Source organism: Natator depressus, chromosome 5 (genome assembly GCF_965152275.1).
Source record: "Natator depressus isolate rNatDep1 chromosome 5, rNatDep2.hap1, whole genome shotgun sequence".
NCBI lineage: Eukaryota > Metazoa > Chordata > Testudines > Cheloniidae > Natator > Natator depressus.
The window spans coordinates 114,011,317-114,024,925 of record NC_134238.1 but is presented as its reverse complement, the minus strand read 5'-3'; the positions used below and the strand labels follow the sequence as shown (position 1 = coordinate 114,024,925).

At 42.7% G+C, this 13,609-nt stretch overlaps 1 protein-coding gene across 1 annotated transcript in view; it reads right to left on the bottom strand.

Annotated features, from left to right (window-relative positions):
- Positions 1-11,971, bottom strand: part of TEK (TEK receptor tyrosine kinase) — an 82,352-nt gene extending 70,381 nt beyond the window's left edge. Inside the window, exon 1 of the mRNA XM_074952105.1 lies at positions 11,624-11,971. Coding sequence (XP_074808206.1) covers positions 11,624-11,675 — 52 coding nt within the window. The 5' untranslated portion in view covers positions 11,676-11,971. The remainder of the gene's footprint in view (positions 1-11,623) is intronic.
- Positions 11,972-13,609: the final 1,638 nt, after the last annotated feature.

The window sequence follows — 13,609 nt, the reverse complement described above, 5'->3', positions numbered from 1 at the left end:
TCCCAATGAAGGCCTGATCCTGCAAGGGGTTGAGCATCTCCTGGGAAGAGAATAGCTCCCTCAACTCCCACTGGCTTCAGCATCTATGGGACTGGACCTTTAGGGCTTGAACTAAAAACCATTGAAGTAATAGAAAGACATCTGATATCTCCAAGCGGCAAAGGATCAGACCTTAATCCCCTTAGATTCAGGGCTTGTCTATATGAACAGTTAGTGCTCAGTAAACTGGGGTATAAATCTACTTTGTACTAGCTTGCAGCACACTAAGTTTCTGTGTGGCCCCAGCTGCGATGCACTAGTGCGTTTTGAAACTGGAGTAGGTCACAGTGCACTAGGGAACTTTTTGTGCCCAGCAGCAGAGTCCACACAGTCCATTAGAACAGTAGGTCTCAACCAAGAGTACGTGTACCCCTGGTGGTATGCAGAGGTCTTCAAGAGGGTACATCAGCTCATCTGGATATTTGCCTGCTTTTACGATAGGCTACATAAAAAGCACTAGCAAAATCAGTTCAAACTAAAATGCCATACAGACAATGACTTGTTTATACTGCTCTACATATCCTCTACTGAAATGTAACTACAATATTTATATTCCCATTGATGTATTTTATAATGATAACGGTACAAATGAGAAAGTCAACTCTTTTTCAGGAATAGTGTGGCTGTGGCACTTTTGTATTTTTAGGTCTGATTTTGTAAGCAAGTAATTTTTAAGTGAGGTGAAACTTGGGGTATGCAAGACACATCAGACTCCTAAAAGGGGTACAGTAGTCTGGAAAGGTTGAGAGCCACTGTGTTAAGAGCGCAACAGGCTAGTGCAAGGTAGATTTATAACCCAGCTTGCTGTGTTCTATCTAACCATACAGACAACCCCTATGAGAAAGTGCTGATACAGTAGATTTCTGCTGCAAGCCAACTGCCTACAGCACCCCTGCTTTCCAGCCTTTCATGGCCAAATCCTGATATTCTTATTCAAGAGGAACTCCCGCTCCTTAGTCTGGCAAAACTCAGGCAAAACTAAACCTTGAAGTCAATGGGAGTTTTGCCCAACCTGTGACTGAAGGATTTAGCTCTCTGAGAACACAAACACAGACAGGAAACAGCTTTTCTCTCTATCAGTGAAGATCCCCTGTGCTTCCTTGAAAAAATCCTTTGACTCCTGCCCCTCTCCTTGGAGGAATGACCTCTGCAGGAAGGGAATTTGCTGTGTATGCAAAGGGGGTTTGGGAAAAGGAGGCACCCGCAGGCGGCGAACACTGGAAATGGGAGGTGTAACTTATAGCGAATTCCCTGCCAAAAGACTATTGACACAGAATTGTGGCTGCCCAGTGCTGCCTTGTGCCCTTCCAGAACAGGGAGCGGGGCTAAACTTAATCCTCCGCTAACAAGGAAATACAGAGTTAGTCATGTCTGTTCCACTGCACCCTCCCACCCCCCATCACAAACACTTTAGCTCTGTGGAGACAGCAATTGGCCATGTAGAGACAGAGAGTTCTGTGTGCTCAGCACAACTCCACTTGAGTTCAACTAATCCAAGGCAAGGGGAGGCTAAACTGCCCCAAACAGGATGCAGTGCACCACCCTTTGGAGGCCGAAAAGGTGCCTGGGCCATAGCCGCACCCATGCTCTGCCCCGAGGCCGCACTCCCTCTTGTTCTCTTCCCTTGTGGCCCCACCCGCGATGTTCCTCTTTCCATCCCCACTCCGCCTCTTCCCCCGAGGTTCCCCCCGCCCACTGCTCATGCCTCTCTACCCTCTCCGGGTGGGAAGGGATAACTTTATGTGATGGGGAAAAGAAGGAGGGATCTGTGGGGAGGGGGAAAAAGGTGACAGGTGGGGGGAGCTCCGATAAGGGGAGGAAAGGGTAGGGCAGAGCCTCAGGGAAGGGGCAGAGCAGGGCCTGGGGTGCAATGGGGGTGGCATGTGGCTAGGGCCTCGGGGGAGGAGGCCGAGCAGGAGTGGGGGAGGAGGCAGGGCCATGGTCTCGGGGTCAGTGCCCCCCCACTCCTAGGAAGCTTCTAGCACTCACGCCCAGCTTCCCCAAATGCAGGAGTCATGTGCACTCTCCTCACAACCCCTTGCATATTCTAAGAGTCCACCAAAACTCCTCCTTTGCAATGGCATTCACACACTGCCAGGTACCCGCCAGTCCTCTGTGCCGTGCTACTGCTCCAGTAAGTGCTATCAGTGGGTGCGCACACATCAGTGTGCGCCACAAGGCTCAGTCAGGAGTAACTGGAAGAGATGGCTCAGAGGAATTCTCTGGCACTCATCCCAGATGCAGGCCAATTCGCAGACCTAGAAAGCCTCCCTAATCGTTTTTTAAATATTGCTGCTCCGGACACTAGCTGAGGTTAAACTTGATCTGGTGATCTGCTTGGGGGAGATCAGTGCCATAGTTTGAGCCACAGCTATGTGCAAAAAATATCATAAGAATGGGATAAATGTAATGGCAAGTCTTTTATTTCTTGGCAATGTACCTCTGGAACGGAACCCCTTGACTCAATAATCCAAAATTTGCACCCCTAACCTCCCCTGGATCCTGATGAGGGATGGCAATTTCCAAGACAATGTGAGTATGTGTGGGGATGTGAGAGCACTTCGAAAAATTTCCTGATAACCTTAAGAATGGAGTCCCTAGCGTTCCTTCCTAAGAGCAGTCACTCAGAGTAGCTGTGCCGGCCAGACCAACAGAGAGCTCCGAGGAAACAAAAACCCAACCACATATCTGAGAACTGGATGATGTTTGTACAGTGCTTTGAACATGTAAAGTGCTATCTAAGTGCATTAACTACTTATTCATTAGTATTATGATGAAGCAATGTGAAAAACAGGGAAGGAAGGCAGCAGCGGGAGGGCGGAAGGAAAAGAGCTTGTTAGGATAGGAATCTGAATTTTAGGATTCATTATTAACAACAGTAATTAGGAATTGGGAATGCTCAGGATCAAAAGCAGATCCCCTTTGAATTCTGAGCATAGCAGAGAAATAACAAGAGCTATACCGAGAGAGGTGGATCTGTGAATACCATGCAGCATCCGTCCAGTAAAGGAGTGGACGAGGAATAAAGGCCCAGGAACTTCCCTGGTGCTCTGGGTTACTTTGTTACTGTGCGGCCTATTCCGATCCCATCTCCTGGCAGATTTCTTCCAGGAAGCATTCACTGATTCCTTCAATCCCTTCATGGAGCAGTGGGCGTTGTCCAGTGTTCCCTGCTCGGTATCCCTTTCTCGATGCCTTGCTTTGACCCTATGGCCCACCCCTGCCCTGTTTTTTCATTCTTCTCCCCTGATGTTAAGTCGACCCCTCGTTTCTTTTGGCCCCTGTACTCTGTTGAGGTGGAGGTCTTTGTTGTTTTTATAGGGAGAGTTGCCTTTGAGGGCTGTGCTCAGCACATGGAGACCAAGTAGGCTGGATTTCTCCACACTTCAAAAACAATTAACTCTTTTCCTCCAAGGAGAAATTGGAGGCAGGAAGTAGTTGCTCAGGAAGCACTGGCAGAAAATTTCCTCTCTGGGAAAGGAAAATTGGCCATATCCTGAAAGAATTTTCAAATGGATTCAGGTAACATGACTGTAGTGCCTAGTACAAAATCGGGCCCCGCTGCAATCAGTGGCAAAACTCCCATTGCCTCCACTGGGGCCAGGATCTCAATCCTAGTCTTACAGCTGTCAACAACCATTTTAAAACAAGTTGTGTCCTGGCAACAGCTGGCACTAACTCATTACATGTAACTTTTATTGGCTGTGGTTCTTGAAATATCCTTAGGGATGTGGGCAACGTCTGTGTGTACTTGGGGCCTACATGAACCTGCATTTCCTCCTGCACTGTGGATAGATAGAAAGAAGCCCCTCCTGAAGTGCTAAGCTACTCCGGTGAGATGCTCAACACCCCCAGTTGTCACTGAACTTCAATGGGAGTTGAGAGCACTGAACACCATCCAGGATTTGGCCTCCAGTGTGAACCAGGGATTGAATGGGGAAAAAATAAACCCACAAAATAAGTTCTACCCTCTTGAGATGCCACTCTCAGTGTAGACTAGAAACTTAAATGAAAGCTTAGATTCTCGCACATAAGACAGCAGCTTGGAACAGATCTCACGATTAAAACACAGCCATGCAAGTGTAGGGAGAGCTGGATTAGATTCCTCGCTTTGCCACAAGCTTCCTGGGCAAGTCACTTCACCTTTCTGTGACTCAGTTTCCCCAACTGTACAATGAGATGAGAGTGGGGTGTGTGGTGAGATTGACTTCATTTGTATTTGTATGTAAACTAAGTTAAGATCCTGCGGTGGAACTTGCAGAAATGCCAGTATTATTATAGTGGTAATTTGATTGTTCCAATTACCACCCTCCTACCTTGTAGTAGAAAACCCTTCTTCAACCTTTGGGGAGGTGGAAACGTATCCAAAGAATCACTTCAGTACACACATCAAACCCTTTTATCATCATGGGTAGAAACAGTGTCATTAAACGGAGCCTATAATGTAATAAATCCTAGTTTAGGCTGGATTTATACAGGCCTTTGCTGTTGTTGGGAAATTAAATTAGTTTTTCTCATGACCCACCTGGGGATATGACTATAAGCCAAATGGACACCCTAGCAACAGGATGGCTAGAGTCTGTACTTGGCCTTCATCCTCAGGACAGAGAGCATGACACATTAGCAGTTCAATGTAGGGCCTTTTGCTGTGTATTGTTATATGACATTATGTAACTATGGGGTTTAAGACTAATTTAGAGTATATTGAAAACAGACAGCCCAGTTGGCCAAGGCATCAATCTCACTTCTTTCAAGTCCCTTTAAAAAAACACTTCGTCCATGAAGCCCACAAAAGTGAGCTTATCATCTAAAACAAACACTAACCACTAAGTCTCCTGCACCTCTGGATTTCTCAGGGTGTCTATGTTTTAGATTGAAAGCTCTTTGGGCCGTCTTTATTTTTGTGTATTGTACAGAAAAGAGTATATTGGCACTTTGGTGGCTCTAAACAAATTCATATTATTAGTAGTACTACGAAATCTAGTTAGAAACCAAGAAGTCTATGATTTTGGCCATGTTGTTAAAGAAGGTAATCAAACCTGACAGCTCCTCTAACAAATCTTTAAAATGAAGTACAGTATTTTATTTATTATTATAAGTGCAGTACTAAATTAATCAATACTGAAATTTGCATTTATAATTTCATTGGGCCTCACAAAGAAATGAACCAATTATGGACCTAATCCTGCCACACTTACTTATAAGAATAGAACAATCTTTCCTAATAGAGCTGGTTAAAAAATGGATCCAGATTTTCACAAAAAATTCATAAGAACATAAGAATGGCCATCCTGGGTCAGACCAAAGGTCCATCTAGCCCAGTATCCTGTCTTCCGGCACTGGCCAATGCCAGGTGCCCCAGAGGGAATGAACAGAACAGGCAACCATCATGTGCTCCATTCCCTGTTGCTCATTTCCAGCTTCTGGCAAACAGAGGAAAGGGACACCATCCTGTTATTTTTGGGAGGGAGGGGAGTGTTATTGATAGGTTACACAAATGCCTGTCAGGTATGGTCTGTTTTACTTGGTCCTGCCTCAGCAGATGGGGCTGGACTTGATGACTTCCAAGGTCCCTTCCAGCCCTACATTTCTATGATTCTGTGGTTGACAAAATTTGAAATGTTGACGAAAAGTTTTGTCAAAATTTTCAATTTCAAAATTTCAGATCTCCTTAACTAGTGGGAGTGGTTGAAGTGAATTGTAAGAATTTCTGACATAAATAAGGGTTGTGGAATTGGGCCATAAGCGCAGGTTCATGATAAACAGTTCTCCCTTCTTTTTTATTTTTAATTTAAAGTATTTGCTGAATGTTATGGGCTCGAGTGTCCAGAGTCCATCTTATGGAATCCAAAGTCCACTGATGCCATGAAAAATGCCAAATGTTTTTGGTGACTAAAAGATAACAATGACCAGGTACTTTCCCAAATGTAGTCAAATTCTTGCATCTGAGTTCCGTTCATAATAATAATCACAGAAATGTAGGGCTGGAAGGGACGTCGAGTTATTATCACATCCAGCCCCCTGTACTGAGGCAGGACCAACCAAATGTAGGCCATCCCTGGCAGGTGTTTGTCCAACCTGTTCTTAAAAACCTTCAATGACAGGGATTTCACAACCTCCCTTAGAAGACTATTCCCGTGCTTAACTACCCTTATAGTTAGGAAAAACTTTCTACTGTCTAACCTAAATCTCCCTTGCTGCAGATTAAGTGCATGACTTCTTGTCCTAGCTCTAGGCAATAATCACTGGCTCTTTTGATCAAATGATCTCAAAGCACTTCACAAAGGAAAATAAAAGTCATCATCTCCATTGCAGAGAGGGGTAACTGCCGCCCACCAAACTAACTACCCCCTTGAAAGCTCAGCCGCAGCAGAAAGACAAAGCTGATACATCATTGTAAATACGTTATTGTTCAAGCCCGTCTCTGCCACTTAACAGCCAGAAATAATAAAATTAAAGCTTTCGCTGATAAATAGCAGTAAGGAACAAAACTTGAAGCCCGACTATAGTCAATGGAAAGAGTCCCACTGATTTAAGAACTTAGAATTTAAAATATAGACATCAGTTGATTCCCTTGTTCTGCTTTCTTCTTATTCATTCACCTAGCCCAAGACAATTATGTGCCTGCTCTGTGTAAAGCATGGATCTCATATACTGCTGATGCCCAGATTCTGTGGGACTGCGTATATCTAACACAACACTGAAGACTTGTTCTTGAAAAAGGAGGAGCTTGGTGTTATCCTCTGTTGGGTTTTATAAGCTAACATGGTGGTGATGATAAAGATACCCTCGCAGAAGATGAGTTCTTCTACCAATAGTAAGGGAGGGACTTGGATGGGAGCCTGAACCATTAAACAGCAGTTGCTTTGTGGTAAAAAGTGGATCAGCAATTTGCCATTGCTGACAGTCTCATTTTGAAACCAGCGATGAAGAAAGTTAAGGTGAATGATGTGTCACTTGTACATAGTGGGTCTGATTCTCATCCCATTTGCTCTGGTGTAATTCAGGAGGAGCTCCCATAAAGTTAATCCAGTTATTATCCTCGTCTAAAACTGACATAAGAGGAGAATCAATCCCTTGGCTTCCATACACTTTAGTCTATTTTACTGGTCATCTGTGTGATCTCTTAAGCTGATGGAAAAACTAATCTAAATTGATTTTCAAAGAAACACTGGTATAAATTGAGATTCAGATCCCACATTTCAGTTTTCTAAAAATAAAGGGTGGGAGTACACAACCTAGAGAGAATACAAATGTTTCCACAACATGAAAAGAGAAAAGCCTAGGAAAACAGTTGTTTCAGATGCACACACTGGTTTTCATTGTCAGAAACGCAAACACAACTGCATTCTGCTGGCACATGAGAACCAGAGAGAGAGACTTGCTGGAAACTGAAATTGACCCAGTGTAATTTCACCCTCCAGGCTGAATAAAATTCAAAAAGTAAACAAACAGAATACATGGTGAAAAAGAAAACCCATGGTTGAAATTATTTTAGTTTTTAAAATGTAAGCTTTTGTCATTAACTAGAGCTGAGTGGATAATGAAAAAACAGATTTGCAAATATGTTGGTGAATTATACAGCCCTTTTTGGTGAGCTTGCTCTTTTCTCTGTGTTTGACCCTTATCTTGCAAATGTTAATGTATTTGCTGAATTTGGGACAGATTTATCAGACTTAACTGGAGGATGGGTATCACAAATATATACTTAAACAGTTACATGTGTTTTAACTGGTTCATTGCAGATCCTGCACTCCAGCCTGTCACTTTCCAGTGAGCTTCATTGTAATCACAGTGAATCACAATGAAATTCTTTTGTGTGTGGGTAGGGTACGGGCCTGGCAGACCCAAATTCAAGTCCCTGCTCTACTTGATTCAGAGCAGAGTTTTTCATCCCAGACCACTATAAATCAAGCAGAGGAGGAACTGAATATTCCACATCTCAGGCCCTAATCACCAAGCTATAGTCGGTCTCTCTCTTTCTTTGACCCAAACTTTCCTGAAGAAAACGTCATGGCGACTGATACATCCCTGCAATATGTTTCAGCTTCAATGAATCAGCAATTTTACCAAAATGTAATTTCAGTTACAATATTCTGACTAGCTCTACTCATGACACAATATGTCCGTCTCATTCGGATTATCATGGGATTTCACTTCACTCTTATGGATTTGATGGGTTTAGGCCTGGCCCAATGCCTCCATGCTCTCGCTATTCTTAGCTGCTGGAACTCCTCTTATTAGAATAGCTCTACTCTAACTTACACCAACCGCAGGCACATAGCGGCACTGTATAGCTACCAAGGTGACACAGAGCCACCTGTGCAACCTCTTAGGTTGTGCGCTGAGTGCAGCCTGTAGTAGGGCTGTTGTTTCAAACTGCCCATTTGCAGGGTCAGACAGTTGTGCAGCACGTCACATTTGCAAGGTTTTCTTTGCACACAAATACCTACAAACTTAATAAAAAACCCAAAGCCATAGATTCATAGATTTTACAGCCAGAAGAGACCATTACAATCATCTAGATTGACCCATTGTACAAAAGTACTGCTTTCCAGAAGGTCACAGCATTTTACCCCATGATTTCTGCATCAAAGCCATAACTTCTAGATTAGCTTTGACAAAGAGTTTAAATTCTGCATACTCTGACAAAGTTTACATTTTGAAGAAACTGCTGGAGCCACTAGAAAAGTACCAGGACACTGTGCCACCACCTGCTGTAACTAATCTAAGTGCTGCAGACAGAAAGAATTGTTAGACACCGTAACTCACCCACTCCCGGGGAGGAGGAACCAGAAACCCTGGTACAATATGGTTTGTAATACAGTTTTGATTATATTTGTTTAGCTTTATACACACACACACACTCGCTCTCTCTCTCTCTGAATTATAGTTATGCTGTAAAGATGCTTTTGCTCAAAGCCTTTGAAGGTCATTTTTCACCATATATGGATTGAAATAAAATCAACAGAAATAACCCTAGTAGTTTTAGGAACCCTCTGGATTGTCTCATGCTTGGTAGAAAGCAAAACTTCACAAATGTTGCTCATGCTAGTAGTCTGAAAATGCATAAGCTTCCCACCCGCAATAGTTGGCAAAATGCATTAGAACTTGTGTTTAATTGCTGTTGACTTTTCCAGGCTCACAGCTGTTAAAATGAGGCTCAGACACTAACATTGCTGAAGCCCAGTGTGAGAGACTGTAAATAAGTTCCCAGTCTGGTTCAGAATCCTGTTAACAGGCCTAAGAACAAGTTATAATGTTTACTCCTAATTACATCCCTCCTCGGTCCTTTAAAGTGAAGATGAGAGCACTGAAGACTGTTCCCATTCTGAATTAAACTGAGATGGGCTCAAGCCATGAAGTTGGGAATTGAATCCAAACATCCATAAATGTCAGGGGCTTTTTGATCCAGGGCTTTGGTTCAGCCCATCATGATGCTAAGGGCCACATGCAAAGTGTAGAACAGAACCTCCACAGAAGGCAAGAGTGTTCACATTCCTGGTTTTGCTTCAGGTTTATCACTAGCATTAAACCTGTCCCTTTTGCAGTACAACGGAGATGTACTTTGGATTGTGTACTGTTGGAGAGAGGCATTCATTATATTATATCTCACTTCAACAGCATCTTTGGGAATCAAGTCTTTTGGCTGTTGATGATGATGAACTAAAGGAAATTACAGGGCATTTAATGTAACCAGGAGTCAAGCCCAGAGGGATGGTCCCCACCTTGGAACAAGGGTGGAGTAGTTTTGCGCCTACCCAGCAGCACACCCACAAAAGCCCACAACTATTTGGGACAAGGTTAAGTCAGTTCACAGTCTGCCAATTGCATTGACTTTAATGTCTCCCCTGCTTAGGGAATGTCAATACTGCTTTCCTGAACTCCGCCTGTTATATCTAGAGGAAAGGGGATTAGCATTGTCTTCCACCACTCGCCCCAGGAAACATGATATCACACTTGAACAAAAGCGGGAAAGCTGACAGATCTATTGAGATGGGTGTGACTAAAATACACACCTAACTGGTCAAGTCCTGTGGAAAGGGCTGTGACTGGCAGCTCTTCAATGCCGAACTCAAATGAGCACACTGTCCATGTTTATTGCTAATCTGTGAAGCTATACATCACTATACATCTACAACAAGCAAGCAACCCACATCACAAAAGAGGAATACAAAGTATACAACCTAATGCAGCAATAATTATATAACAATACACACACACTCACCACATTTTATGTAAACCTTTTGGCCTGCAGATAGCCACAGACCTTTCCAGATACTTAAAAAACCCTCAAAACCCCAAAACCTTTTATTGACCATTCATTGTACTTCTGAACATTTTTGTAACCCATTAAGAACAAGAGATTGTAGAATAAGTTATACTGCAGTGAAAAATTCTGTTTTCTTTTGTTACTACCTTCTGTCTCTTACTGTAGCAGTCTGCAGCTATATAGCACATTCCATTTTATCTCGAGATGGCCTGGAGCCAGAAAAATTAGATCTGAAGCTACACTTTCAGGGATGAATAGAAAAGATGGCTTGAGGCCCATCTCTAGGTTTATCAAGTATATGCGTTGTATCTTACACTGAGGAGATTGCCTAGAAACAGGTCAGACGGAGACACTAGTGGTGTGAGCATATACTTCAATGCTGAGAGAGAACCACATGCAAAGAAGATATCCAATGAAGTGAACTGTAGCTCATGAAAGCTTATGCTCAGATAAATTTGTTAGTCTCTAAGGTGCCACAAGTACTCCTTTCCTTTTTGCGGATACAGACTAACACGGCTGCTATTCTGAAACCTATCAGAAAAATGCGTATATGAGTAAAGCATCTCTGACCCTTAAGGCTCTTAATGCTATGAAATAAACTTTGCATTAATAAAATCATAAATATACATTTACCAGGTATGGGAAATCCATACTTTACAATTAGTACTATTTAGACAAGCAAATGATGTCTGGTAATAATATTATTGAGTCAGACTTGTTTTTAAATAGTGTTTGTAATGAAGCAATCCACTGTATTTAATGCATATTATTCAAGCTTCAATGTTCAATAATTAGTTTCTAGACTCAGCAGCTGGAAGAGACTAGCTAAAAATAAATACTAGATAGAACACATATCAGATTTTTACCAGTTAGCTTGTGTTTCACCTCTATATTTGTGAAGTAGACAGAGTCAACATTTACAACAGATTTTACAAAAAAACCATGTGGTGATCATTTCCAAACAACTGGCTCAGCGAAAAAGTTAACTGGCTCAGCACAGGAATCCACACTGTAGCATTTGTAAGTGTGAACAAACAGCAGCTAGATTAAAAAGGATTTAGCCACGGATCCCAAATGCATTCAGCCACCCTCTGACAAAGAATCAGAGCATAATCCTGCTACCTTCGCCCAACATGAGAGATCCTTACTTATGTAAATAATCCCACTGAAGTCAATGTGAGAATTATGCTAGTAGGGATACCTCAGCAGTGTGGATTTTAGGATCAGGCCCTTTTGTCTGTACATTGCGTGAGAAACAGTAAAGCCACGGCACCTCGGCAATGCTATCTCAGTACTAAAGCAAAGTCTTACCTGAAATCATCAGGCTGAATCCATAGAGAATTAAATGTGCTAAAGAGTCCATGCTTTCCAAAATACATCCATCCAGTTTCCACAGCAGCTCATGGGGTTGGGATTATCCTTTCAGTGGGGTAGACCTTGGTTACTCTTCACTTGCATGGTACGAGGACTCTTGTTTACAAGTCAGAGGCAAGAAATTGCAGTGCTGGAGCAGGCTACAACAGTCTCATTGCTGTCTGAGTACAGGGAGTTTAAGTTCCTTTTTCCTGTTTCCTTTGTAGATTAGGATGGGAAAGGCAGGATCTTAAAGGCATTTTGTATCAACAGGACCGTGAGGCACTGCAAACCCTGTCCATCTAGCAATACATCATAACACTTATCTGGGGCTGTTCGAGAGGCAGGGGATTGCTGTCAGAGAACCAGCAACAGGTCATGGTCAGCAATGTCAGGAACAATAGTGGCATCCTCCAATAGGCGGAATAGTGCAAATAACAAGCTCTCCACCTATGTACAGCATGTGGAAATTGTCATCCCACCCTCTGCTCAAACTACAGATCTGCTAATTGCTCCAGAGGTCACTTTACGCTTCAGCACTTCAGTGTAGGGCTTTCAGGAGGCAAGAGTCTTTTCATTTATTTATTTAATCCACTCAGAAGATGCTTACTGCAAGGCATCTATAATACAAACATTAAGGAGAACCCTAACAAAACAACATGTCAAATCCGATACAGACCAAAGCCCAGAGCTCTCCAACAAACCGCCCCATTACTTCATGTATGTTACTGGAAATTATTTTTTTTCATTCCAAGACTGGAAACAGATTCAGAAATTTGATGTCATAATAAATCACAAGAAGATTTGTTTTGACTTCAGTGGAACCTAAATGCCACAGCACTCGAGGGGCCTGGGAGCAAAGTTAACAGCACAAAGAATAAACAAGATAAAAACCTAGAACGTAAAACCACATGAATAGAGGAAAATTAATCATACAAGTGGAGAGGTGGCACTCAGACAAATCAATATAATTGCAAATAAAGGACAATCCTATTTACAACCACTTGACTAGAAATAAACCCAGGTTATTGTATTAGAAGACACTGTAGTCTTGCCAAGATGCCAACACCCAGAATCAACAAGGAGTCCAGTGGCACCTTAAAGACGAACAGATTTATTTGAGCATAAGCTTTCATGGGTAAAAACACCCAGAATGACACTTCAAGGAGAACAGAGATATCAGTTCTCAGTCTCCTCTGGGAAGTGAGTTACGGGGCTGATTCTGCTTCCATTTGAAGACATTAGGAAAATTCCCATTGATTTCAATGGGAGTAGGATTGGGTCCCAGGATGTGCTCTGCAAGAGGTTCCCAGATGTCTAGAAATGTAGGCAGAATTTGTGCACGTCACACGTTTAGCTTGCAGCGGGCTGGCTCAGAAGTTGTTTCCCTAGAATCATTTATGTTCCCCCATCAAAACAATAAATACAGACCTAGGGTGCAACTCCCTGTGTGCAGCGACCCAGAACAAGGCTTGTGTGTCACTAAAGTCCATCTTTGAGGGTCCTTCAGTGCTGCATGGACACAGAGGTACACTGCATCGTTCCCTTTACTCACAAACCTGAAGTACATCCCTTTTGTTCACACACAGACTCCAACTGTTTGTCAGACTTTACAAAAGTACCAACTAGCCAGCAAACACTCCCCAGTCTTTGAATTCCTGGTTTGAATATCCTCATTATAAGGAAGTTATTTGTTTAATTATTTATTTTCTTTTTATTTAGAATAATAAAAAGTGCACAGGCCAGTCTCTGAGCACCTGCCGATTATTTAACATTACAAAATGCAATAGAATCAGCTCACTTCCTTCACCAACCAGTAGTTCATAAGCTAATACTAACAGGCCCTTACACTGGCCTATACCCCAAATCCCCGATACAGCTGATTATGTTTGGCCCACCCTGTATTAAAATTCATTCTGCTCTATGAGGATAAAGTTCCTTATT